Source organism: Tursiops truncatus, chromosome 15 (assembly GCF_011762595.2).
Source record: "Tursiops truncatus isolate mTurTru1 chromosome 15, mTurTru1.mat.Y, whole genome shotgun sequence".
Taxonomy (NCBI): Eukaryota; Metazoa; Chordata; class Mammalia; order Artiodactyla; family Delphinidae; genus Tursiops; species Tursiops truncatus.
In genome coordinates, this window is record NC_047048.1 from 37,083,811 (window position 1) to 37,108,641 (window position 24,831).

Below are 24,831 nucleotides of genomic sequence, written 5' to 3' on the forward strand. Positions count from 1 at the left end.
ACCTTAAAACAAACAAACAAACAAACAAAACAGCAAATGGCCCTGGACAGGGAGCACAAGGCATGAAGGAGAGCTCAGGGCGTATCTGTCCTAAGGTTTACATGTGAACCACGTAGGCATGCTAATGTGCTCAAAGGTAAAATAAAAGGATGACATTAAAGCCCCTACAGCTGAAATCAAAGCAAACGAACCGAACTATACACAGTAACGTCACTTCACCGGAAGAAGAATCACTCTCAGTGACTTAAGAACAAGTACTGTTAATGAGTTAACAGCAGTAATGCCATATTAGTTTTCAGGCCATTATATATGTGCTGTAGAATAGAGCAAATGACCATGTGACGATACCAGGTATCAGAAGCCACAGCCACTAACATGGGACCAAGTCTCCTACAGATCCCCCTGTAGAGAATGAGGCTGTGGAGGGGACTGAGGGGCGGCGGGGGGTGGCGGCGTGGTGCGGCGGGGCCGGCTTGGAAGAAGAGGGCACTGATTCCTGTGGGTTCCCGCCTGGGGCAGGCAATGGCATAACCTGCCCCAGTCTCTGGCCATAGGATCTGGGACAGAGGGAGCCTACCCAGCAGCTGGAAGGCGTGGGGTGGTATCAAAAAGGACAGCGGGGGTGGAGGGAGGGAAGCCTGCCCAGCTCTCTGGCTGAGCCCTGCATGCATGAACCACCAAGCAGGGAGGTCGGTCCTGGGTGAGCTCTGCCCAGCCAGCTGCCTCAGCACACCACATTCTCCCAAGGGAGAGCCGGGCCAAGGGTGTATCCAAAAGTATTAGACATAAAAGCAGGCAAATGCGACCCACCCCCGAGAGAACAGGCAAACATGGGAGACTGACCCCAACAAACACAGATGATGTTGGAAGTAGAAGAGGATTTTAAAGCAGCTATTGCAACTATGTTCCAGGGTGTAAAGTAAAACATGGTAATAAAGAGATAGGGAATCTCAGCAGATAAATAGAAATTAGAAAAAGAACAGAAAGTCTAGAAATTAAAAAAGTCAGAAATAATTAGCAATTTAAATCCAGCAATATATAAAACATATGTATTCACTGTGCCCAAGTGGAGCTTACTCCAAGAACACAGTGTTGGCTCAACATTCAAAAACCAATGCTACCCACTATGTAAACAGCCTAAATGAGAAAACCCATCATCCTCTTGATAGGTTTAAAAAAAGCATTTGACAGAACCCAATACCCATTCGTGGTAAAAGCTCAGCGACCAGGAACAGCAGGGAAGGTCCTCCACCTGAGAAAGGGCTACAAATGCCCCTCTGCAGACCCTGAACTGAAGGTGGGAGACCGAGGCCAGGTTGGGGGGAAGCCTCTCCCCACTGCTCTCCCGAAATTGGAGGCCCAGCCAGGGTGAAGGCACACAACTGCACTCCAGCTAATAGATGAAGAAACGTTAAACACCACGGGAATGCAATGAACAAAATCCAGAATGTGGGAAACAAGAGACCCAGTTTCCTCAATAAATTGCAAGAAAATGGAGGGCATCTATAGATTCAAGGAAACTGAAGCACACGTGTCAAGCACACACAACACACAGACCTTTCATACTGACTCAGACAAACCAACCACCTATTAAAAATTATGAGACTGGGGCTTGCCTGGTGGCGCAGTGGTTGAGAATCCGCCTGCCAATGCAGGGGACATGGGTTCAATCCCTGGTCCGGGAAGATCCCACATGCCACGGAGCAACTAAGCTCGTGTGCCACAACTAATAAGCCTGTGCTCTAGAGCCCGTGAGCCACAAATACTGAGCCTGCATGCCGCAACTACTGAAGCCCACACGCCTAGAGCCCGTGCTCCACAATGAGAAAAGCCACTGCAATGAGAAGCCCGCGCACCGCAAAGAAGAGTAGCCCCTGCTCGCCGCAACTAGAGAAAGCCCGCGCACAGCAATGAAGACTCAACACAGCCAAAAATAAATAAATAAAATAAATAAATTTATATTAAAAAATTATGAGACAGTATTAGCAACATACAGAAGCACAGAGGGGATTTTTGTTGCTTGATACTGTGGCTATGCCCTTGAAGAGACACATACCAAAATATTTACAAATGAAATAAGTTGTGGGAAATTTGTTTCAAAGTAACTGCAGTGGCAGGGTGAGGGTCGGGGCTGGGTGAGGGTGCCTGGTGCCTCACATACCCTTTCTCCACTTATGCATGTGCTTGAAATTGTAACACACTATTTTTTTTTAAGTTAAGGAAAAAACAAAAGTAAAAATATGTATGGCAAGCACTAAAACTGAACATAAGCAGAAACGTTATGGATCCAACTGCAAGTCAAATTGATGACAGAGAAAACAATGACCTGGTGAAGGCTGGACCACAGTGCCCTGCTGTCCATCTTTGGCTGGATACACTCCAAAATAAACTGCAAGAAAACCTCACTCGTTTCATGTTTAGTAGTAATATTGCTATTTTAAATCTGAAACTATTTTATGTAAATTATAGGGAAAACCCAGTAAATATATTTATGTGACTAAAGAACCCAGCTTTTTAGTGTTAGGGGAAAAGACAGGAGCAGAAAATAAAGGGGAGGGCTTCCCTGGTGGCGCAGTGGTTAAGAATCCGCCTGCCAATGCAGGGGACATGGGTTCAAGCCCTGTTCTGGGAAGATCCCACATGCTGCCAAGCAACTAAGCCCGTGAGCCACAACTATTGAACCCGCATGCCACAACTACTGAAGCCCACGTGCCTAGAGCCCATGCTCCGCAACAAGAGAAGCCACCGCAATGAGAAGCCTGCGCACCGCAACGAAGAGTAGCTCGCCACAACTAGAGAAAGCCCACGCACAGCAATGAAGACCCAATGCAGCCAAAATAAATAAAGTATTTAAAAAAGTAAAAAAAAAAAAGAATGGGGAAAATAAAAACCCTGTAATACTGCATTTCAATTTGAAACTTAAAATCACATAGGTTTCATCTATTCTTCCAGCACAAATACATCTATGTGTGTGTATGTGTGTGCATGCTTTTTACCTTGAAATAATCATAAACTTACAACCGCAGTACATCACCAAAACTAGGAAACTGGCGTTGGCACAATACAACTAACTAGACTACAAACCGTACTCGGATTTCAGTTTTTGTATGTGTTCAGCAATAAGAAAAAGCTACTGATACATGCAACAACACAGATGAATCCCAAAAACATGATGCTGAGGAAGACTCCAGACATGGAAGTGTATGCTGACTTGCTCAGCTGAAATCCAAGCACGGATGACACTATTCTAAAGCAATAGAAGCCAGAGAGTGATGGGGTGGGGTATTTAAAAGGGACACATAGGAATCTTCTGGGTGATGGAAATGTTCTCAGTTTTGTTTGAGGGTGGTGATTACATGCATGTGCTCAATTTACAAACTTTATCAAACTGAACATATCAATTTTACCTCAATAAAAATAGGGTTTGAGGGACTTCCCTGGTGGCGCAGTGGTTAAGAATCCGCCTGTCAATGCAGGGGACACAGGTTCAATCCCTGGTCCAGGAAGATCCCACATGTCGCAAAGCAACTAAGCCCGTGCGCCATAACTACCGAGCCTGCGCCTTCACTCTAGAGCCCACGAGCCACAACTACTGAAGCCCGTGCACCTAGAGCCCGTGCTCCGCAACAAGAGAAGCCACCGCAGTGAGAAGCCCACACACTGCAACAAAGAGTAGCCCCCGCTCACCACAACTAGAGAAAGCCCATGCAGAGCAACGAAGACCCATCGCAGCCAAAAATAAATTTAAAAAAATAAAAAAATAGGGTTTGAATCTGAGCCAGAAAGTGATGGGTGGGGGGATTTAAAAGGGACACGTAGGCATCTTCTGGGTGGTGGAAATGTTCTCAGTCTTGTTTGGGGGTGGTGATTACATTCATGTGCTCAATTTACAAACTTTATCAAACTGAACATGTCAATTATACCTCAATAAAAATAGGGTTTAAATCTGAGCCAATAATGATGTTCAAAAAGGAGAGAGAAAGAAAGCGGGGGAAAAGGAACACTCCTCTTTACCAGAGACCACCAGCCAACAATAAATGCAGAAGGCATGAGAGAAGCAGAGTTCTGCACTCCTCTACCCCATCAGACTGAAGCAGGAGGCCACCGGGGGCAGCATGTCCACTCAGCACCAAAGGAGTGCTCACGGACGGCACGCTGAGGGCAGAGAAACCTGCCTCCCACCGCTAGACCCTGGCAGCACTCAGCCGCAGTCGACTGCAGCCCTCTGACATGATGCCTACCTACAAAGTATTTGTGCCCAAACTGCTTAACCTGACTGTAATCAAGCTTCCAGGCCATTTACAGAATATACTGGGGAAAGCAGAACAAGCTAATGACCTCACAAACCAGACAGATCTGGTCAAACATCCTGTAAGACAACTGGCCCGGCACACAACCCCTTGACTGATTCCCGTGTGGGGTGGGTCCTGGGACAGCTGTAGAAGGCATTCCTGAGACAACAGGGAAATGTGGATGTGAATTGGTTATATTATAGAATTTCTGCTAACTTGGGGAGTGGGAGATCCATACTGTGAATATTTAGGAATAGAACGTCATGATGTCTGTAGCTGACTTTCAAATGGTTCAGCAAAATGAAAGTTCACTTTTTTCAAAGTGAAAACGAGAAGATAAAGCAAGCATGGCAAAATGTCAACTCTTGTACTGAGGTGGAGAGTATGCTGCTGTGCACAGCCACATTCCTCCATTTTTCTATTCAATATTTTCACAGTAAAAAGCTGGAATCGATTTGTTTAGTGTGAAAGCTCACAGCTGTACCCTCTATCTCTGATCTCACCGTACCCCTGCGGCCAATGCCTCTGGCCCTGGCATCCTTGCTCAAAGCCTTTATTTGGCCACTCCTTTTGCTAGACCACTCTTCCCCAGATATTCACATCCCTTACTCCTGTTCCCCTTCAACTTTTGAACAAAATTTCACTTCTCAGTCTTTTCCTGAACCCATTTAAAACAGCAGTCCTCAAAACAACCCCCCCAAACACTCACTCTTCAATGCTTTCCATACCTACAGAGTGTTTTTCACCATCAAGCATTTCACATTTTACCTACTTTTTTGTTTATGGCCTATCTACCCCCCCACTTAAACTGTCAACTCCATGAGCACACTGTATGTTTTTTTCATTTCTACATCCCCAGCACAGACACACCCTGACATGTGGTAGTATTCAAGAAAAAAAGATCTTGGGACTTCCCTTGTGGTGCAGTGGTTAAGAATCTGCCTGCCGATGCAGGGGACACAGGTTCGAGCCCTTGTCCGGGAAGACCCCACATGCCGTGGAGCAACTAAGCCTGTGTGCCACAACTACTGAGCCCGCGTGCCACAACTAACTGAAGCCCGCGCTCCTAGAGCCTGTGCTCCGCAACAAGAGAAGCCACTGCAATGAGAAGCCTGCACACCACAACTAAGAGTAGACCCCAATTGCCACAACTAAAGAAAGTCCGCACACAGCAACGAAGACCCAACACAGCCAAAAAAAAAATTCTTGGATTTTTGTTTGTTATATTTAATACTCATTTAACAACCCAGCAGTTCCACTTCTTAGATCCTGTCTCAGGAAACCACTCACAGAAGGGTAGAAGGCGGCAGTCCCTGGAGGGATGTTCTCCTCAGCAATGTTTCTAGTGACCAAAAACCATAAACAACACTTTGCTGGACAACAAAAGAATGCAGAGCCATCCTATGGAATACCAAACACCAAGTGAAAACAGTGAAGACCCACATCCACCGTGAAGAAACACCGTGAGCAACAACAGCAAATGAGCACACCTGTATAGTAGTACTGCTCAAAAAAAGGCAAACATCACAAAAATAATTTACACAAACACACACACAAAACTACACGTTTTTTCTTGTAAAAGCATAAAAAACGTTTGGAAAAACAAACACCGAACTGTAACAAAAATCAACTCTAGCGAAAAAAATTAAGGACTATATCCGGGATAACTACTCAACTTGGTACAATCACAGTCTGGAATGTTACCGCGCACTTAAAAATAATTTTAGAATTATTGACAAACGACAACATGACCCTCCAGGCCCTAACTTTCAGGGCCCCTCATCCGTGGCCTCCCTCCCTCCCTGCCCCCCTGGAGCAGGCTCCCGAGAGCTGACGCGCACCACCGGTCGGGAAGCCAGGCCAGCTCCCTGCTCCCTCCCAGGCCCCCAGCACGCCCGCGGCCAGGGCCCCGAACTCACCAGACACGGGAGAAGGATCCCTCCTGGGCTGGAGGCGACTGGTCTGGGGCAGGAACGGGTTGTTGAGCCTGAGACAAGCGACACAGTCAGGGGGAACCGGGCACGGACCGCCGCGGGAACCCCGCGACGCCGCTCCCCGCGACGCCGCTCACCCGAACGTGTTGGGCTCCTCCACCACCTTCATCTTGGCGGCACCTGCGGGCGCGGGCCCTACGGGGAACACGCAGTGAGGAGGCGGGCGTGCGGCAGGGGTGCGGGGACGGGGAGGAGGGGGCTCCGGGACGCAGGGGCCTGGGCATGGGTGGAGGGGCGCGGGCGTCGGCAGCCCGGACACTAACCGCGCGCTGCGAGCCCCAGCAGCAGCACGAAACGCGCCAACCTTGCCACCATCTCGCGCCGCCGCCGCCGCCGCCGCCGCCGCCGCGCGTGGTCACGTGAGCGCACTTATCACATGAACGCCGGAACCGGATGTGGCGTCCGGCTCCGGCGCAGAGGCGCGCCTCGGCTGCCTGAGAAGTTGCGAGCGGGCGGGATTCCCGGGCCCTGCTCCTAGCCATGGGCCGCCGCAGGGCAGCCTGTGGGCCGGGGGCCGAAGGTGGCCGCACTCGGCGCCCCGCGGGCCGCTCTCTGGAGGCTTTCGCGGAGGAGGTGGGCGCCGCGCTACGCGGTGAGTGGGGCGTGATCCGGAGCGGGGGCGGGGGCCGGAGGCCCAGGGTCGGGTCGCGGAGCCGCGGCTGAGGCCGGGTCCCCTTCTGTGCCCGGTGTAGCGTCCGTGGAGTCAGAGGCGGCCGAGGACGAGGGCGCCCCGGGCCCTGCGCACCTGCCCTGCGCTCTGGCCATGTGGGAGCTGGGCCACTGCGACCCCCGGCGCTGCACCGGCCGCAAGCTGGCGCGCCTGGGACTGGTGCGCTGCCTACGTCTGGGCCACAGGTTCGGCGGCCTCGTGCTCAGCCCCGTGGGCTCCCAGTACGTTTCCCCCGCAGACAGGTAGGCGGGAGGGGACAGGGTGTGGAGGTGGGGAGGGCGGGGTGCCTCCTGGGTCTTTTCTTAATGAGTCCCCTACTCTGGCGCATCCTTCTTTTCAGGGCTCACCTATTTGCACTGATCTGTCTAGTTTGCCCCCATTACCTAGGGCAAAGTCTAGGATGCCGCAGGTTTCAATAAACGTTTGTTGAGTGAATAAATGAGCTTTGTCGAGGAACACCTCCCCCCCAGCTGCCTCAAAAGCTTGGCCCATGAGAGTCCCTGGGGGTCATTGGGATGGGGAAATGATGCCGCTGAATCCCCAGTGGGGCCAGCACCAAGTTGACCCCAGAACCAAGCCCTACGCTGTTCCTGGCAGACAGTTGGTGGCACAGTCCGGGGTCGCTGTCATCGACTGCTCCTGGGCCAGACTGGATGAGACTCCGTTTGGGAAGATGAGAGGGAGTCACTTGCGGATCCTGCCCCACCTGGTGGCTGCCAACCCTGTGAACTATGGCCGGCCTTGCAGGCTGTCCTGCGTGGAGGCCTTTGCTGCCACCTTCTGCATCCTGGGTGAGTGTCAGGGCCTGGCAGCCTGGAGTCTGGCTGTGCTCCCAGCAGTGTGTTTTCTGCTGCAAGTCCCAGGAGGAGCATGACCATGTACGGGGAGGTGGCCAAGGTTTCGTCCTAACTCCCACTTAAGTCCTCGCCATGTGGGGTTGAGGTGGAGGCAGAACACTTCGCTGGCCTACATGCACCCGTATTTGGCCCTCGTTGTCAGGGCACCACCGCCCTGAGAGTCCTTTGTTACCAAAGCTCACCCCCAGAGACCTTATGGTCCACATGGAGGCCCAGGTGGGTGGCCCTGTGAGACTCCCTGTGGGGAAAGGGACTTAATGGGCTACTGAGGCAGAGGCTCGTGAGTGGGCATGGGCTCTCTGGACCGTGGGAAAGTGTCAGCGGGACTTTTAGTTCCTGGGACAGAAGGAACCAGCGGCAAGGGTGACAGGAGAGGGATTGTCCACATCCTTGGAATTCCTGTTTCCTGCACCAACAGGTTTTTCAGACCTTGCTGTCATTTTGCTACGGAAGTTCAAGTGGGGCAAGGGCTTCCTAGACCTGAACCGCCAGCTCCTGGACAAGTATGCAGCCTGCAGTGGCCCAGAGGAGGTGCTGCAGGCAGAGCAGGAGTTCCTGGCCCACACCAAGGAGCACCCCGAGGAAGAGGAGGAAATCGGTGAGGCCTGGCACAGACACAAGCCCCCTGGGTGGGAGCCAGCACCCTCAGGCCTGCCACCTCCTTTGAGAAGCCTGGGGGTTGGGGGGAGCCTTCCTGCCACAGCTGTGGGATGCTTGGTTCTGCTCCAGGCTCACCTACAGGTCGCTTTCCTCTTTGATTCCTCGATTCAGATCCCTTTGATGTGGATTCAGGGCGAGAGTTTGCAAACCCCAACAGGCCTGTGTCTGGCCCCCGGTAGGTCCTCGGGCTTCCCAAGTTTCACGACAGCTCAGACCCAGGGCTCCCCTCCGCCTCTGGCCTCAGCCACTCCTGCTGCAGGGTGGGGTGGTGTCCTAAACAACACCAGGATGCCTTTCTGAGTGCAGAGAAGGGAAGGTGGAGGTCCTAATGGAGGGATTTCAGTTTTGAGAGGACAGGGAATAGGAATCTGTCCTCAGCTTAGGGGCTTTGGTGAATGAGTGGGGAGGGATGTTAACTCAGACTGGCCAGTGAATGCACCCCTCCCTCCCAGGCTGCCCAGAGACAGGGCTGACAGTGACACCGAGGAGGAGTCTGAGGAACTTGGGCCTGACTCCAAGGACGGGGGAGGCAGCAGCAGCAGCCCTGAAGAGACAGAGACCAGGGTCCCCACAGAGATTTGGAAAGGAATCAAGAAACGGCAGAGAGACTGAAAGCTGCAGACATGTATATTTTCCGAGGCAGAGTGACGAGGACATCTAGAGATGGCAGTGGAACTTGCGGGAACACACACACAGGCCTGGTGGCCTCAGCCCCTGCAGCTGCCAGCAGGACTGGACTCTGTCTGGGTTTTCTCCCTGTGCTTCTAACCCGGCCTTGCTCTGGGTCCTGCCTCAGAGCCCTCCCAATGAAGCTGCAAGCCAAGGAGTACCCTGTGTGAGCCTCTGCTTCTCTGCGCTTGGCCTGGGGGTTTGGGGGGACCCTCAGCCTCTAGTGAGGCAGACCCTGCCTAGAAGGGTCTGGGGTGTGGGGATGGGGCTGAGGGGTAGGTCTTGTGTGGGCACCCATGCATTCGTGAAAAGAAATGCCAGATAGCTGGCCAGTTGGCATGGAGCCCCTTACACTGACCAGCCTTGAATGACATCCTCAGCCAGAGACCCTGGGCCTGTCAGCTGGGTGGGGACTGGAGACCTGTGCAGCTCTCAGGCAAACCACCTTCCACATGCCCTCTGGGATGGAGGGTCCCTGGAGAAGGGTGGGGACACTGCACATGTTCACCCTCTCCCTCCAAAGCCTGGATTGGCCAGACTCAAAACGCACCTTCCTGCCTCTCCAGCTAGTGAGGCCTTGCCTCAGCCCTGGAGAGACGAGGACAGAACTTCCTTTAGGACAGGGCTGTCCTCTGTAGCACTGGTGACATTTAGGGATGAACCATTCTTTGTTGGGGGGGAGGGTTCATGGCAGGATGTCAAGCCTAGTCTCTACCCACTGGTGCTAATAGCACAGCCTTCACCCACTCCCCAGTTGTGACTCACTACCAAAAATGTCTCCAGGCAGCACCTAATGTCCCCTGGGGGGCAAGGCTGCCCCACGAGAGCCCTGCTTTAAGACCAGCACCCTCCTGCCCTGTGGCTGTGGAACCTGAGGGAAGGTGGGAAGCTCACCTGGCGGCCAGGCCTGCTCTCTCTGCTCCGGGGTGGGGGGGGTAGCTGCTGGCCAGACCTTGCCCAGTCGGCCGTCCTGATCCAGTGGGGTGGGGCTTACTGGGCACAGAAGGTTCACAGCACACACCAGAGAGACATGACCAGGGCAAAAGGGAGCCCAGGGAGTCCAGCCACAGCATACACACCACAAAGCAGGGGAAGGGGCACCACGAGCCCGGCTGCACAAAGCTGACCACGGCGAGAAAACAACACGGGGACTTGGGGAGGGCCTGGCTGGCAGCCGCAGGGCCTCAGGGGTCCGCCTCCATGTACTTCTCCAGCTCCTTGAGTCTCTTGACAAACTCCTGCGCCTCCTTGTTGTTGCGGCCCTCCAGCATCCTAAGCGCTGATCTCACTGCGGGCGGGTGGTGGGGGGACGGGACGGGGCCAGTGTCAGCCCCGGCTGGCCCCGCCCTTAGCCTTGCCCCTGCCCCGCCCCTCACTCACCCTGGGCTCTGGGCCGGCGCAGGTGCAGGGTGACCGGCTGCCCGGCCCTCGCGCTCCCTCCCACCTGGGGCCTCGCGACGCCACCAATGCTGCCCAGGCCCAGGGCTGCCTCCCCTGCGAAGTCGTTGGTGGACAGCCAGTCGTGGTCCATGACGGTGAACAGCACGCAGGCGCCCCGGCGGCGGCAGGCCTCTGCGGGCACGGAGCTGGGGGCGGGGGGAGGCGGGCGGTGGTCACCTGGAACCCTGCTCCCGGCTCCGGACAGGCAGGGCAGGGAGGGACACTCACAAGTAGAAGAGCTCGTCGTACACGGGGTGCAGCGTCCGGCTCTTGACCTGGGTCCTCTGACTGCGGACCAGAGGGAAAAGGTGCGGCGGGCCCAGCTCCACGATCACAAAGGGGTCGCTCAGGCCTAGGGACACGGCTGTGAGCGGACCACGCCGCCGTCCCCGCCAGCCCCGCCTCGCCCCGCCCCGCCGCACCCCTCCCCCGCACCGTTGGCGTCCAGGGGGAGCAGGTCGGCGGCGTGCAGCACCTCCACCACCAGCCGCTGTTCGGCCGCCTCGTAGTGGCAGCGGACGCTCAGGCGCCCAAACCGGTTGTGCTCCAGGGACCTCTGTGGAAAAGCCAGGGGGCCGGTGAGCTGGAGCCCGGGGACTCCCGGAGGCGGGGCCTCGTGCCCACACTTGGGCCGCACTACCTGCTTGAGCTTGTCCAAGTAGTACTGCTCGATGCACTCCCGGGTGGAGCACTGATGCAGGCGCAGCTCCTCCTCCAGCCTCTGCAGGAAGGAGGAGGCCCCTGGTGATGCCGGCAGCTCCTCACGGCCCCATTTCACGTGTGGGGCATGGATGAACTCAAACTTGGGTCTCTGGTGTCCACCCCTCCCCCTTCCTCTGTCAGAGGCCCGAGGGCCAAACTTCACCTTGTAGCTTCCATCCCTCAGGCTCTCCAGGGGCAAACCCTGGCCCTCAGCGTGGAAAAAATTGACCAGGGCCTGCGGCGGGGCAAGAAGGGAGAGATATCAGGGGCGAGGTGGGTGCTGGGGACCGAGAGTGGAGACAAATGGAGACTTGAGCAGCACCCAGCTCGGGCTCTCGGGAGCCCCGGGCAGAGCCACTCACACCTGGGGCGCATCAGAAGCCCCCAGGAAGCTTGGGAAAATGTCGGTGCCTGAGGCCAGATAGCTGTCTTAACAGGTGGTCCAGGTGCTTCTGACACAGGTGGGCTGGGGGAAGGAGATGCTGCCCTGGTGGGTTCCCAGAGGAGGGGTGTCCAGGGAGGGCCTGGCATCCCAGCACGGTGCAGCAGGGCAGCTGGGAAGGGTCAGCAGCCTTGTTGCCCTGGGCCTGGGGTTGCGGGGAGCCAGGAACTGGGAGCTGCAGCAGGAAGGGCTCTTCCACATGGCCCTACCTCCAGCGTGAAGTGGAAGCGCCCATAGAAGTCAGCAGACACGTCACGGTTTGCGCCCAGAGCCTGCAGAATAGCCTGTAGCAGCAGCTCCCAGAGGGCCTCCAGCACCCTGTAGGGACACTCGGCATCTGTGACTGGACACTGGGCCAGCCCTGCTCCACCTGCCCGGGACCATACCTGCTCAGGTTCTCCTTCACCAGCGAGGCGTTCAGCAGAGCCAGCTTCTCGTCCAGGTACTTCAGGAGCGGGGCCATGGCCTGCAGGCAGGGTCCTCAGGCTGGGACTGAGCCTGGACCCCCACCCCACACACGCATTCCCCACCATGCCCAAGCCCTCACCTTGGCTAGGCACTCACCTCCTCGTTCTGGATGGAGTCAGGCGAGAGGCTGATGTGCTGCACGTACTTCCTGATGTCACCCACCATCTGTGGGAGGACGGCGTTCAGCACCAAGTTGGGGTGCAGGGAGGGGGCAGCCAGGTCCCGCCCCACCATCCTTGCCCACCTTGGAGGTCAGGTGTGCTGTCACGGTTCGGGCCTCCCGCTGCAGGTCCTCATCCAGGGCCTGCATGCAGCTAAGCAGGGGGCGCGGGAGCACACCCTCGAGCCCTGGAGACCCCTCCGGCCACGCCAGGCCACGTAGCGCCTGGCCAGCAGCCTTGCGCAGGAGCTCCACGTCGTTGAGGACCACGCAGAGCTGGGGAGGTGTGCCGGACATGTGTGGGTTGGCAGTCAGGTGGTGGCCCCACCGTGCCTCCTCCTCCCCGCAACTGGCCCCTCCCCGCCCGTCGGCTCACTGGCTCGCTCACTGCCTCGCCTGCTGCCCCAGGCTGAGTGTCCACCTTCTTCCGCAGCAGCTCTGTGTAGAAGAGGGCGGCTTCACACAGGTCCTGGGGTGGAAGATGGGGGCTCAGGAGTTGTGGGACATGTCCCCTGGCCCTGTTGCCCCTCTAGACCCCGATCTCCTCTCGGGAGTCCCCACCTGGCTGAGCTGGGTGCCCAGCCCCTGGGCCTGGGCAGGGTCTGGCCATGCCAGGCGGGCCCACAGCTCCTGGATGTGGCTGAAGCAGAGGCTTGCAGTGGCTGCGGAGCTGCTGTGCTTGGAGGAGGAATCCATGGGCTCCAGCTAGGAAGCAGGGGGAAGCCTTGGTTGTGAGGGTGCCCTGGATGAGCCCAGCACCCTCAGGTCTAGGTGCTCACTCACCGTGTCCACATCCACGGCTCCCTGAAGCCTCCACCTGGCTTGGTCCCGCAGCACCTGCAGCCAAAGCTTCACAGCAGGCAGGAATGGGGCATGGATGCCAGCCAGGGCAAGGGAGCGGCTGTCCCTGCAGCGGGAGGCCAGCAGTCAGAGCTCACCCCAACTCAGACACCTTGAGCCAACATGTCCCAGGTTCCTAGCCTAAGGAGGCCCCGAGGAGAGTCTCTTGCACAGAGTCCTCCTAGAGCAGACTGGAGGACAGGTGGGGGGCAGGACACCCACCGGCCCGGGATGCTGCTCCAGAAGCACTGGATGTCTGCCAGGGTCAGGTAGAGCTCAAAAAGCCCTGAGGCCACCTCGAGGGTCATCTTCGGGCTCAGCTCCTCCGTCAGCACCCACACCTCTTCAGCCACCTGCCCAGGAGGGGGGAGTCAGACTGCCAACAACAGGAAACCCAGGTCCCTTCCCAGCCAGGGGGCTCTCCCCAGGCGACCTCCTCACCAGACGCTCCAGCTGCCGAAAGGTGAGGGTGAAGAAGTCGATCTTGATGATGCTGCAAAGGACACACCTCAGACATCTGCTCTCCCTGCTCCCCACTCCAGCGGCAGAACTTGAGGGGCTGGATGCAGGGGCAGCAGGGAGAGCGCTGGCCCCACCTGTGGAAGAGGCTGGCATAGATGCCATAGCAGGACTGCAGATCCTCGTAGACAGTGTCAGCCAGCTTGACCAGCCCTGCAAGGCGCTGTGGCCCCGGCTGCAAGGAAGCCCAGCACACTGACCTTCTGGCCTGCACCCACATGCTGCCCCCCCCTCCCCTGAGCCACACCTGCTCCCCCTGACCCATGCCCACCCTGAGTCACACCTGCTCACGAGGACTCTGGGAGTTCAGGAGCTTGTCGAACCATTCACGGTTCCCTCTCTGCAAGGGAAGCCGCCAAAGCAGCGTGGTGGGTGGGAGGGAAGAAGGACAATAAAGTGTGTGTGGTACAGCAGGTCCAGGCGGAGGCAGGGGCACGGGCAGGACCGGAGCAGTTAGCCCAGACCAAGCTACCAGACACACCTTCAGGGCAGCAGCAATGTCCATGTTTAGCTCCGTCTCGAAGGGGCAGATCTCAAAGGAAGGCTGGAAGAGCTGCAGCTTGCCAAGACACCTGGGCGACCGGTCACCCACTGACTGGGGGTGCCCCACCCAGTCCCCTACCCCTACCCCACCCCCACCCCTCGTGCCAGCGGCTGCACCCACTTCAACAGCAGCTCCAGGCGGTAGATGGCTGTGCTGTTGGTGGCAGGGAAGTAGTCTCGGAGCTGGCGCAGCAACCGAAGCCCAAACTCAGAGAAGGCGGAGAAGCTGTCTGCCAGTCCCTCCTCCTGGGGGACAGGGCCCTTAAGAACTGACTCCTGAGTGCCCGCTCCACGGCAGAACCAGCCAGTCTACAAGGCTCTGCCCTGAGGAGCACCCTCCCTACCACCACCTCCAACCCCACTGGCCTTGCAGTGATGACCTCTCCAGCCCCTGCCTCCGCAGCTCCCCCTGGAGGCACAGACGCCCTCAGGGCCTTTGCACCACCAGCTGTGCCTCCTGCGAGCTGGCCCACTCCCTCTGTTGCTCGGGACTCCATCAAGGTATCGCACACCCGATCCTGGGACCGCACAGCACGTGCCCTCTCCTAGGTCCCGCAGTTTGTCCGTTTGTTTTTAACCACCTACCGCACCCGCAGGCTGTGCATCCCACCAGGGCAGGACTCTGGCCGTCCCTGCCTGCCCCAGCCCGAGCAGCTCCACAGCACACCCCCCAGAAACAGCATTTTCAGCCGAACCCACCTGCTCCTGGGGCAGCGAGGCCGCCTCTTCCCAGTGTGCCTGCATATCTTCCAGCAGCCCCAGAAGGTAGCCGTAGTCCAGGGTGCGCGTCTGATGGTGGCGGCTGCTGACCTGCCAGTGCCTGCGGGGCCCCAGCCCAGGCTCAGGGCAGCGGCCTTGGGGCCGGGACCAGGAGGAAGCCGGCGCCCCTCCAACTCACAGCACAGCCCCTTTCCGAGACCCGCCCCTCCAGTGTCCCGCCCCTCGGGACACGGCCCCGCCCATGTACTTGCAGTTTCGCTCGCTGAGGCTCCGCCCCTCCCACCGCCCTTCCGCCCCGTCGGGGCCCTGCCCTCTTGCGTCGCGGCCTCGCCCACTCACAGCACAGCCAGCTGCAGCGCCGACAGGTTGCTCTGGGCGCCGTGCAGGCAGAGCACGGTGGCCGCAGGCCCGCTGAGCTCACCGCGCCAGCTGCTCGAGTTGGGCTGGGGGACGGGCCGGGTGTGGGTGGAGGCGGGAGACCCCCATCCCCTCTCATCCCCCAGGTCCCCGGCCTCCCCCTCTCACCCTCCCCACGCCGCGCTTGGCTGCCCCGGGGGCCCGAGGGCGGCGCTACCTCCTCGGCTTGGTGCTCGAACTGCAGCAGACGGCTGAGCAGCAGCAGGTAGGACAGGAAGCCCGAGCGCCCGCGCTGGCTCATGCTCGTGTCCCTCTGGAACGCAGGGCCCGCCGGTCACCAGCCCTGCCCAAGCCCATGGGCTGGGGCGCAGGGCCGCAGGCCGGGGGTCCCCCTTGGCTTCCCACCTGTGTGGTGATCAGCTTGAGGACCAGCTGGCAGTCCCCCTGCACGCGGGAGGCGCTGGAGCGCGGTTCCAGTTTGAACCAGCGGTCCTCACCAGCCACGGGCACCTCCTGGGGAAAGGGGGTTCAGATTGGCGATTCTGCCTCCCTCTTCCTCCCGCACAGACTGTTTGCAGGACCGTGGGGAGAAAACAGGCCTCCGCTTCCCACTGAACACGGGTAACCAGCACAGGGAGCGCTTAGGGGCGCCTGGACCCCTGGAGGCTGTCCCTCCCCCACTCCTCCCAGCATGGTGCCCCCCCAGCCCCAGAAAGATGGGAGACTGTTGGGGGAATCACAGGACATAGCCAGCAGTGGTATCGCAGGAAGGCGGGGCACCCATGAGCAGGTGTTCCATGAGTGACGCCCCGACAGCCACTCACCCTGATGGGTATGTTGAGGCACCCCAGGAAGTCATCGGTGTGGTCCTCCGTGGGCCCTGCTGTCCCATTTGTGCGGGCAGACTTGACAATCTGTTTGAAATACCTGGGGGCGGTAGGGTGGGCGTCACACCTGAGGTCCCTGAGGAGCCACCACCTGCTGGCCCCCGTGGCCGAGCTGTGAGTGTCAGGAGCACAAGGGTCCCACCTGCCATACCTGCTCATGCCTTTTAGGCCAATGACTTCATTCAGCTTCCTGCATGCTTCCACCAGGGACACATCATCATCATGATCCCTAAGGGTGGGGCGAGGTGGGGGTACCTGGCTGGTCTGGAGCCCAGCCTGGCCCTGACTGCCCCCTCCCGCTCTCCCCAGACCAGAGGCGCCCACATCCCCTGCCCTGCAGGGCACAGGGGCCTATACCAGATGTCCAGGTGCAGCTGGTCGGTGCTGACATCCTCAATCTCACTATAAGGAGAACAGAGAGATACCCTTTAGGGTCCAGGTGATCCTCTGCCCGGAGCTGGGGCAGGGACCATTTCTGAGCCTCAGTCTCCTCCTCTGAAAAATGGGCATAGGACCAGTCTCTCAGTTCCCTGGGGCAGGCACTGAGACCGCATACAGGCACAGCTGCCACATGCAACCCCAGGACCAGCCTGGCACCGCAGCAGACCCTGCCCAACCACCCTGCCATCCAGCTGGACAAGGGGCCTTACAAGAGGAAGTGCTCCTTCCACACAGGGTTCAGGGTGCTGCTCTTGACCTCAGTGACCTGGATGCACTTGGCCGGCAGTGGGCCACCACGCTTGCTGCCCTTGCGGAAGCTGAAGCGCTGCTCCTTGTGTGGGCCCGGCTCCCTCAGGGTGCCTGAGGCCGGCAGGATGCCCAACATGCAGTACGGGTCACTGAAACCTGGGACATGGCAGGTGTCTCAGCCCCCGACCCCTGACCCCAGGCCCTCCCGTGACCCCCAGACCTGAGCTAGCCAATGTCCCGGCTGAGCTAGCCAACCCCACTCACCGTTGGGGTCTTTGGCCAGCAAGTTCTTGGCACGCATGACGGAGACTTTCAGGGCATATGTGGGAGCCTGTGGGTGGGTGGGGGTGTGAGGGCCTCTCGGGGCTCAGCGTGTACCCAGCCCTGTGCCCCCTCCACCCTGAGCCCCTGCACACGAGCACTGCGCTGGTCAGCGTCTGCCCAGGTGGGCAGCAGCCTCACCTTGGCCTTCTTCACACGCTCCATGGCCTCAGCATGTTGCTCGGGGCTGGTACCGAACACCTGCACAGGGCAGGCAGGTGTGAGGGCCCAGGTACCGCTGAAGCAGGGCTGGCTATTGTCCTGGGGGCCTCACAGGGTTGGGGGAGCACACACAAGTGAGGAATAAAGGTGTCTGTCCATCTGTTGGTTTGTCCTTTCTACTTTTTTTCTGTGTGTCTGTCTGTCCATCTTTCTTTGTATGTCCTATATCTGTCTACCTGTCCTTTCCTGTGTTGTTTATATTTGTCTCTGTGTTCATCTATCTGTTTTTGTGTTCTTCTGTTTGAATGTGTCTGTGTGTCCGTCCATCACTCCATCTTTCTGGGCATGCCTATCAGCCCGTTTGTGTCTGCCTGTGCATGTGTGTGTGTGTGCCTTGTGTACATGGGGCAAATCTGTGTGTGTTCTTCAGGTGATAGTGACATAAGCACGTGGGGGAAAGTGTCTCAGTCCTCCCCAGAGATGGGGAGGGGCCAGGCCAGGAGGGTGGGTGGGGCCAATGGGGCTCACCTGCTGCAGGTAGCTCAGTAGGGCCCCCTGGTCATCCACCTGGTCGGGGCCCATGGTCCCTGCGCGGTAAAGGACTGTGTACAAGGCTTCCTCATAGAGCATCTCCACCTGCAGGTGGGGAGGGGAGCACATGCTGAGTCCTGGCCACCCTGTCCCTGTCTCTCCTCAGCCCCGGGCTCTGGACACAGGGGGTCTCAGGCTCCTCGAGTCCACCCTGTGTGCCCAGCCCCCAGCAGCTCCTCCCACTGGCAGAGCCCAATCCCTGCCTCTGTGCCTTTGCACCTAGCAGGCCCTCCATTGGGGGTCCCTCCTCACCCTTGATCTCTGTTCGCTTCCATGGGGAGGCCTGGCCCACCCACCCCAGACCCTAAGTCTGGCACACAGAGGTACTTACAGCCCCTCCTGGGGCCAGGCCCCCTTCCCCCTTACCTCCTCTTGGGTCAGGGCTCTAAGGCCACGGCTGGGGTCCACGGGCTCTGTGGGGGCTGGGGAGCTACTGCGCAGGAGGACCTGTGAAGGGCACCGGGTGAGGGCCTCTGTGGCTCCCGGGGCCAGTGGGGCGCAGAGTGCTCCAGGGAGGGAGGGAGTGGAGGGCGGAGGGGCAGGTGGGGAGGCCTGGCCCAGCACCCCATGCCAGGCAGCAGTGCCCGTGCTATCCGCACCTCGGGGCACGGCAGGCCCTGTCTGCTTTCCCCCTTCTTCAGGATGAGGCGCATCTGGGCAAAGAACTCCACACCATCTCCGGGTTTCCTGCCAAGAAAGCCCAGACTCGGGGTCAGCAGACCCTCCCTGAAGCTACAGTTCACGGCACGTGCTGGCCCACACGACTCAAGGGTCTCTGCATGTCTGGGGGTGAGGTATGATGCCTCCCATGGCCTTGGGTTCAGAGCCTCCTGGGCTTCCCCCAGGGGCCATGCTGGGCAGCTGGTGTGTGAGGTCAGCGAAGGAAGGGGGGCCCGGTGCAGGTGACCATGACCATGCGGAGCAGGCTGTGGGGTACCCACCAGGCCCCAGCCGCAGGCTCCTGCACTTCGGTGCTGCTGCTCGCCGGCTCCTCCTCAGTCCTTCGGCGGAAGGACGGGCACACCTGCACCTGCCTGAGCACGCTGCTCTTGATCTCCAGCAAGGTGGACATGGTGGGTAGCCTGCGGGCAGAGAGCACAGCCACAACCTCCGGTCGGGCCACTTGCTCATTCGCTGGTGTTGCCAGACTGTCCCCAATGATCAAATCAGATGCCACCCTGAGCAATGACTGAGGTGTCCCCCGTTGCTCAGAGGTGCCCACTGCTGGGGTCATGGGCTCCAGCCCCTCACAGGGCTGCAGACTTGCTCAGTCCAAGCCCTATCCCTTCCCACAGATTCTGGCCACCCAGACCAGAATGACAAGTACTGAGCTGGCTTCAGGGGATGCCCGGGGCCCATTCCTCACTCGACACAGAGGATCCCTCTCCGTCCCAGTGTGGTATCTGGGCTGCTCCAGGCAGGATGCTACATGGTGGCTCAGTTGCCATGGCAACATGGGCAACTGGAGCCGGACAGGAGAGTGAGCGGGAGCTGTGGCCCCACAACCCACACTTGCCAAAAGAGGAGTAGGCCCTGCTCTGGGGACACCTTCCTGTCCAGGTGGCTAGGCCCTGGGATGCCCCTGAGGGGCAAGCGGCTCTCACTGCCAACTCCAGTTCCCCCGGCCTGACCAGCCTTTGCTGTTACACCCACACACGTCCTCCAGGGGTCTCAGTGTCCCCTGCAGACCCCGCTGGGAAGGGCAAGATGATAGCTAAGCCACCAAGGGCCCCTGAGCCTGCCTCTTCCACCCCATGGCCTGGCCCAGGCACCCGCCTCTCACCTGGGTCAGGCAACAACCTCCGGCCCTGGGCCCCCTGGATCCCCAGGGTGGTCTTCTGTTCCCCCGTTGAAAACCATCAGGGCAAAGTGAAGACCCTTTCCCGGGCCACCTCTGCCACTCGGTGCCACCACTCGGGCTCCCTGCCCCAAGCTTGCCGGCCTCTTGTGCAGGACACACCGTGCTCCCCTCGGCCCACCTGGGGGCCTTCCCACTGTCTGGGTCCCCTCATTGTCCACTCTTGAGCACTCCCCCACCCCCACAGGGCCAGGCACATCAGCCTGAGCCTGCCATTTTCATTTGACAAAATAGGAAATGGGGACCCAGCCAGATCCAACTCTACTTGCCCTGATCTCACAGGCACTTAGCAATGTGAGAGCCAGGTGAGACCCGCCCCTGCCCTGTGTGCCCGGGGCTCAGGGGCTGGGCCTGTGCTTGTGCAAGTCTCCGTTTACCAGCGCTGCCCCTTCCTGGACTCTTATGCTATGCTGGGAGAGCCAGGGCCAGGCACGCCTGCCACCTTGTGGGTCCTAAACAGACTTTTTGAGCAAACCAGGTCTGTCTCTGGGTGGGCCCAGGCTGCCATCCCTGGTCTGCGACCCCCCACCAGCTCTTAGCTCCTCGTCCTGCTCCCTGATCCTCCAACCCCGGACCTGTGGGGCCCAGGGGACACTGGGCTCAGAGGGTCTCATCTGGCCAGACACGAGAGCTGGGACAGGGAAGGCAGGTGGCTCAGCCCCCACGAGCTCCCCCCACCATACCTGTCAGCGCCTGCCCCTGGGGGGCTCTACCCAAGATGGGGGCTCCGCAGCCTCTGCACGCACTTCCCGAAGCTGTCACCCTACAGCTGGCAGTGAGGTCCCGAGGGGGCTAGGCGTCACAGGCCCCCTTTTCCTCTCTAGCTGAGTGGAAGAGGCTGCTCCCCCCACAGACCCCCAAAGCCAGGGAGCAGCCACTGCTTTAGCTGTTGCCACGGCAACCGCCAGCTGCGTCTGCATGTGACAGGGGCTCCAGGGCTCACATTCCCAGAGATGAAGATGACGCAGGAGCCAAGTGGCCTGAGCTGCAGGGTTGGGGGCTTTCTCTGTGAGAACGAAATGTTCAAGGCAAGGCAGGCCACCTCCCCTGATAATCCTCAGACCAGCCCTGGAGAGGGGGTGCCACTCTGCTCCCCCACCTAGATGAGGAAACTGAGGTCCCGGGGTTAGGAACCCACCCAAGGCCACAGAGCCAGCAGGAGGCCCGGAATGGAGTCGAGATCTCCCCAGCTCTGGTGTCCGAGCGCTAAGCTCTTGGCTCGGCTTGAGTCTTGGGGTCCATCCAGATGGGCTGGCCTTCCCCTGTGCTGCGCGGCCCCTCCCTGCTCCCTTCCTCAGCCCATTGCCAGGATGGGGCAATAGTGGCGTCTGGGTGCAGGGGTCCAGGAGAGATGGCTCATCCTGAGAGCCCAGAAATTCCCTTTGTTCCCCTGGAAACCCTGGGCCGCCTGAGCAGTGATGACCTCACTGCACCCAACAGCCTGGGAGCCAGCCAGCACCTCCCCCAGAGCTGCCTTTGACAGTGGGCATGTGGCCGACCCCCAGGAAGCAGTCACTGGCTGCAGGGGCCCTCAGCCTGTACAGGGCATAGTGAGCTGGGTACAGGGCTGCAGGGGACCCCCCCATCTGTCTGACGGGCCCCATGGGACTCCTTCCTGAGCTCTCCATTTCTCGGTCCCAGGTCTGGCCGGCAGCTCAGAGCAGGACATGCCTATACCCCTGCGTATGCCTGGCCACCAGTTCCCATTTATCCAACGAACAAAGTGACGCGGGCCAAGGAGCTGAACGCCACACAGGCACCGGGCCCAGCTGAAAGTGACAGGCCCGCCGTGTTCCCGGGCTGTGCCCAAGGCCCAGGGTTGAATGGGAAATGATAATTTGCAAAGTGGATGTCACTGTCCCATTTCACATCCCAGGGCTGGGGTGAGCTGCCCTGAGCCAGGCCTCGAGCCCAGGGCTCAAAGCCAAGCTGTCTCCTGCTAGCCCACTGGGGAGCCGGGGTGGCACTGAAGCAGGTAGGTCTGGAGCAGCTGAGCTGAACTGGAGGGCCAGCTCTCTCTCTAGTCAGAGTCCTTAGTGGCTAGCTGGCCACCCTTGGAGTGAATAAACACTTTCAGGGCGCTGGGGCCTTCTTACTGAAATCAGTCCCTGGAGACTTGGGGGTCGGGGGTCCACTGATGCCGCCGTGGGCATGTGTAAGGGGATGGCAGGATGTCTGGCCCCACCAGCTAGCTGTCCCTGCTGCCCTGTTGGTCTTCTCTTCCCAGCCCAGCCCCCACCTGACCCCCCTCACTCTTCCTATAGGATTTCTGGCTCCCACCTCTCCCTGTCCTCATTGACTCTGCACACAGTGCTCCCCTGCACACAGCACAGCTGCAGTGCCTCACTGCAAATCACCTAGCGTGCCCATTACAAATATTAGGGTCTCATCCCCACTTAATCCCCAGGGAAGGACCTGGGAATCTGTATTGTAACCAACTCTGTAGGTGGACCTAGAGCTCTGAAGCTTGAGGCGAGCTAGATGCTTCTAGAATGAACGCATTTAAAATGAAATCCTCCGAGGTCCCCTCCCACTTGGCCAGGCCGGCCCCCTCTTACCTGTCTTCCCTCACCTGTTCACGCGGCGTTCCTCCCTCCCACTTCTCTCAGTGACATCCCCTCTCGCCCCTTCCTCCCGTCCCCCCTCTTCCCGAAGCTCCCCGTGAGAACCTCAGGCCCCCCAGTTCTGTCGGGGTGCTTCTCTCGTTGGTGGGCGCTCGGTTCTGGGGCAGTTTGGAAACCTGGTGAGGGTGTATTTTTTTTGGACCCACCCAGACGTCTGGAGGGATTTGGGGAAAGCAAGGGGTCCTGCCAGGATCGGCAGGAGGGGGACGGAACTGGGCTCTAGGGGCGTCTTCCTCCCTGGAGGGTTGGCTGGGAAACCCCCGCGGAGCGTCTCAGAGCAGGGCGGGGAGGTCCTCGGCCCCGGCCCACCTGCGGCTTCCCCCGGGGTTGGCGCGCCGGGTAGGAGCGGGGTCACCCTGCGCATCCCGGGGGCCGCCGGCAGACGGTGGTCCTGGAGTCCCGCGCCCCCCGCGGCAGGGAGGTCTGGTCCCCCCGCCCCTGCGCAGTGCGCACCCCGCTCCCGCCGGGTCCTGCTTCCGCGCTCCGAGGGCCGCAACAGCGAGGGCCGCTCCTCCAAGCGCACGCCGGCCTCCGTCTCCCCGGGGCAGACGGCTTGTCTTCTCGACCTCCCGGGGCCCGGGGTGGCCACGAGCGCGGCGCGGGAGCTGGACCGGCGGCTCTCCTGTACGTCGGTGGGGCGCCGGGCCGAGCTTCGACGGCCGGGCGGGAGCCCGCGGCACTCACCGTGGGCCGGGTGGCTGAGAAGTGGGGACAGTGCTCCTGCGAGCGCCGCGCTCGGCACCGGCTCCGGGGAGGCTTTGGCTGCGCAACCGCTCGCAGCTGCCAGAGCACACAGCACAGCGCGGGCGCAGCGGCTGCAGGGGCCGGGGGCGGGGCCGGGTCTGCTCGCCCCGCCCCGCCCCGCCGCTCCGGGCTCGCTTCCGCCCCGCCCCCGCCTCCCTTGAGTCCCACCACCGCGACCCCGCCGCAAGGAGCGCCGGGCGAGGATCCCCGCGACCCCCGTGCTCTGCCGGGCACCCCCTCCCCCAAGGGGCGGGGTTCGGGGCTGTCAGTCAACCCACAGGTGGGTGCAGCGCGGGAGCAGGATCTGCTCTGCGTCAGGACCCCCTCCTGGGGGCCCCAGGGAAGCCAGAGTCGCCGAAACGGAACAAGATATGCCCGGGTCCGCAGCGCAGACTTTTCTGGAAAGCCTGCGCAGTCATCTCCGAAGTCGCCCTACCAGCCCAGAGCTGTCCCCAACACAAACATGGAGCGGACCTTGGTCTGGGGACTCCTCCACCGCGGGCCTAATCGCTTTTCTCAGAAGGGACAGTCCGCACCCGGGGCAAGGGGGTGCTGCAGGCACCAACCCGGGATGCCCACAACAATCCTGATCACCTGTTGGGGTGACCGAACCCCATGGCCCATCCTGGGTCGCTTGCTGGGTTGCCCCTCTGGCTGGAACCGCCGTCATGCGCTGGACCCCCTCTAGCGCCATTCCCAGCCCATCCTCGGTGCCCCTCCACCGCACCGTGGTCACCTGGAGAGCTTGTAAAAACAGATTGCTCGGCCCACCCGGGACCTGCTGATTCCCAAAGTCTGGGCTGGGGCCCCATCATCTGAGGCTCCTCCCACCACACTTGGAGAACCCTGGGGGCTGCTCAGAGGTTCTGAACTTGTCAGAGACGCACAGGGTCCCTGTATCCCAGCCCTGCCTTTGGCGGATCCTGCTGGACCCTCAGAGCGCCTTCCCTGCATTTGGCGGATCCTGCTGGACCCTCAGAGCACCTTTTACTTGGGGATCAAGACTGTGGTTTGGATAAGTTTTCACCCCAGAGACTTCGTCTCTAATGGAGGTACTCCAGGCCAGATGGGGAACAGACAGACCTGGAACCCACTTCAGCTCAGACCCAGAGGCAAAAGACAGTTGGCGCTGGGGAGGCCAGGGGTCAGCTGAACTTAGGAGAGGGCCAGAGTCTGGAGGAGCAGGGTTCCAGAACAGAGCTGCATGCTGGGAGGCAGCCCACCTGTGCTTTCTTCACTCCCCAGTCCAGAGGAGACCAGGTGCTTCCCCTCGCCCCAGGATGCGGCTACCACCTGTCTCAATTTCTAGACCCAGACTCACAGCCATGCCATGCGTGCCTGTCTGTGCAGGATAAGACACAGAACCACCTTGTTCGGGGAAGACAGCCCTGCAGAGTGGGAGACAGCACTGAAGGGTGGGTTCTCCTTCTGGAAGTTCTGGCCCTAGGCCCTGCTTCCATCCTGACCCAGCACAGCCAGGCAGATGGGGGAGGGGGTGCTCAGGAAATGCACAATGGCTTGGGACAGATGAGTCAGGTGAGCAGGGGAGGGGCCTGGATCCCATGCCACCCGCTGCCCCTTGGCTTCCTTCTGCAGGGGGTGGGAATGGTTTGGGGGCAGC

The 24,831-nt window shown here is 59.6% G+C and overlaps 3 protein-coding genes across 13 annotated transcripts in view; 1 reads left to right on the forward strand and 2 right to left on the reverse strand.

Annotated features, from left to right (window-relative positions):
• Nucleotides 1–6,768, reverse strand: part of GNPTG (N-acetylglucosamine-1-phosphate transferase subunit gamma) — a 17,903-nt gene extending 11,135 nt beyond the window's left edge. Inside the window, exons 1-3 of one of the 2 annotated variants that reach the window (XM_033839720.2) lie at nucleotides 6,550–6,649; nucleotides 6,364–6,421; nucleotides 6,212–6,279 (exon numbers count right to left, since the gene is read on the reverse strand). In XM_033839720.2, the coding sequence (XP_033695611.1) occupies nucleotides 6,212–6,279; nucleotides 6,364–6,421; nucleotides 6,550–6,601 (178 nt within the window). In that variant the 5' untranslated portion in view covers nucleotides 6,602–6,649. Of the gene's footprint in view, nucleotides 1–6,211; nucleotides 6,280–6,363; nucleotides 6,422–6,549 lie in introns of both variants that reach the window. The other variant, XM_033839719.2, reaches the window with a different exon arrangement.
• On the forward strand, nucleotides 6,743–9,299 carry TSR3 (TSR3 ribosome maturation factor). 2 transcript variants are annotated; one of them, XM_033839722.2, is made up of 6 exons: nucleotides 6,743–6,878; nucleotides 6,979–7,198; nucleotides 7,554–7,747; nucleotides 8,232–8,411; nucleotides 8,585–8,648; nucleotides 8,926–9,299. In XM_033839722.2, exons 1-6 carry the CDS (start codon nucleotides 6,767–6,769, stop codon nucleotides 9,083–9,085), a joined length of 930 nt encoding a protein of 309 aa, XP_033695613.1. In that variant the 5' UTR covers nucleotides 6,743–6,766; the 3' UTR covers nucleotides 9,086–9,299. The 2 variants fall into 2 exon arrangements, with proteins under 2 accessions (XP_033695613.1, XP_033695614.1); XM_033839723.2 differs by having other exon boundaries at nucleotides 6,979–7,177.
• On the reverse strand, nucleotides 9,083–23,270 carry BAIAP3 (BAI1 associated protein 3). Of its 9 annotated transcripts, none has more exons than XM_073792500.1 (33): nucleotides 23,151–23,270; nucleotides 18,926–19,066; nucleotides 18,584–18,671; nucleotides 18,351–18,431; nucleotides 17,922–18,029; nucleotides 17,373–17,432; nucleotides 17,175–17,241; nucleotides 16,871–17,066; nucleotides 16,578–16,622; nucleotides 16,372–16,449; nucleotides 16,158–16,260; nucleotides 15,739–15,846; nucleotides 15,551–15,646; nucleotides 15,316–15,419; nucleotides 14,956–15,076; nucleotides 14,378–14,502; nucleotides 13,997–14,285; nucleotides 13,791–13,888; nucleotides 13,636–13,687; nucleotides 13,417–13,547; nucleotides 13,138–13,261; nucleotides 12,916–13,059; nucleotides 12,731–12,823; nucleotides 12,439–12,630; nucleotides 12,291–12,359; nucleotides 12,113–12,192; nucleotides 11,936–12,044; nucleotides 11,448–11,519; nucleotides 11,223–11,303; nucleotides 11,018–11,138; nucleotides 10,811–10,934; nucleotides 10,523–10,728; nucleotides 9,083–10,430 (listed from the first exon to the last, which is right to left on the reverse strand). In XM_073792500.1, exons 2-33 carry the CDS (start codon nucleotides 19,054–19,056, stop codon nucleotides 10,327–10,329), a joined length of 3,600 nt encoding a protein of 1,199 aa, XP_073648601.1. In that variant the 5' UTR covers nucleotides 19,057–19,066; nucleotides 23,151–23,270; the 3' UTR covers nucleotides 9,083–10,326. The 9 variants fall into 9 exon arrangements, with proteins under 9 accessions (XP_073648601.1, XP_073648603.1, XP_073648602.1 ...); XM_073792502.1 differs by lacking the exon at nucleotides 23,151–23,270 and adding an exon at nucleotides 22,776–23,113; XM_073792501.1 differs by lacking the exon at nucleotides 23,151–23,270 and adding an exon at nucleotides 20,526–22,744.
• Nucleotides 23,271–24,831: the final 1,561 nt, after the last annotated feature.

Bases quoted from the DNA above. Each gene is read 5' to 3' on its own strand.
- BAIAP3 (XM_073792498.1), bottom strand. From the start codon at position 19,218: ATGACCCCAGCAGTGGGCACCTCTGAGCAACGGGGGACACCTCAGTCA. The intron at 10,935-11,017 runs GTGCGGGGGAGG...CCGTGTCCCTAG, and splicing joins GCTCCCCCTGGACGCCAACG to GCCTGAGCGACCCCTTTGTG. The intron at 10,729-10,810 runs GTGAGTGTCCCT...CCCCGCCCCCAG, and splicing joins TACGACGAGCTCTTCTACTT to CTCCGTGCCCGCAGAGGCCT.
- TSR3 (XM_033839722.2), top strand. From the start codon at position 6,767: ATGGGCCGCCGCAGGGCAGCCTGTGGGCCGGGGGCCGAAGGTGGCCGC. The intron at 7,748-8,231 runs GTGAGTGTCAGG...CTGCACCAACAG, and splicing joins TGCCACCTTCTGCATCCTGG to GTTTTTCAGACCTTGCTGTC. The intron at 8,649-8,925 runs GTAGGTCCTCGG...CCTCCCTCCCAG, and splicing joins AGGCCTGTGTCTGGCCCCCG to GCTGCCCAGAGACAGGGCTG.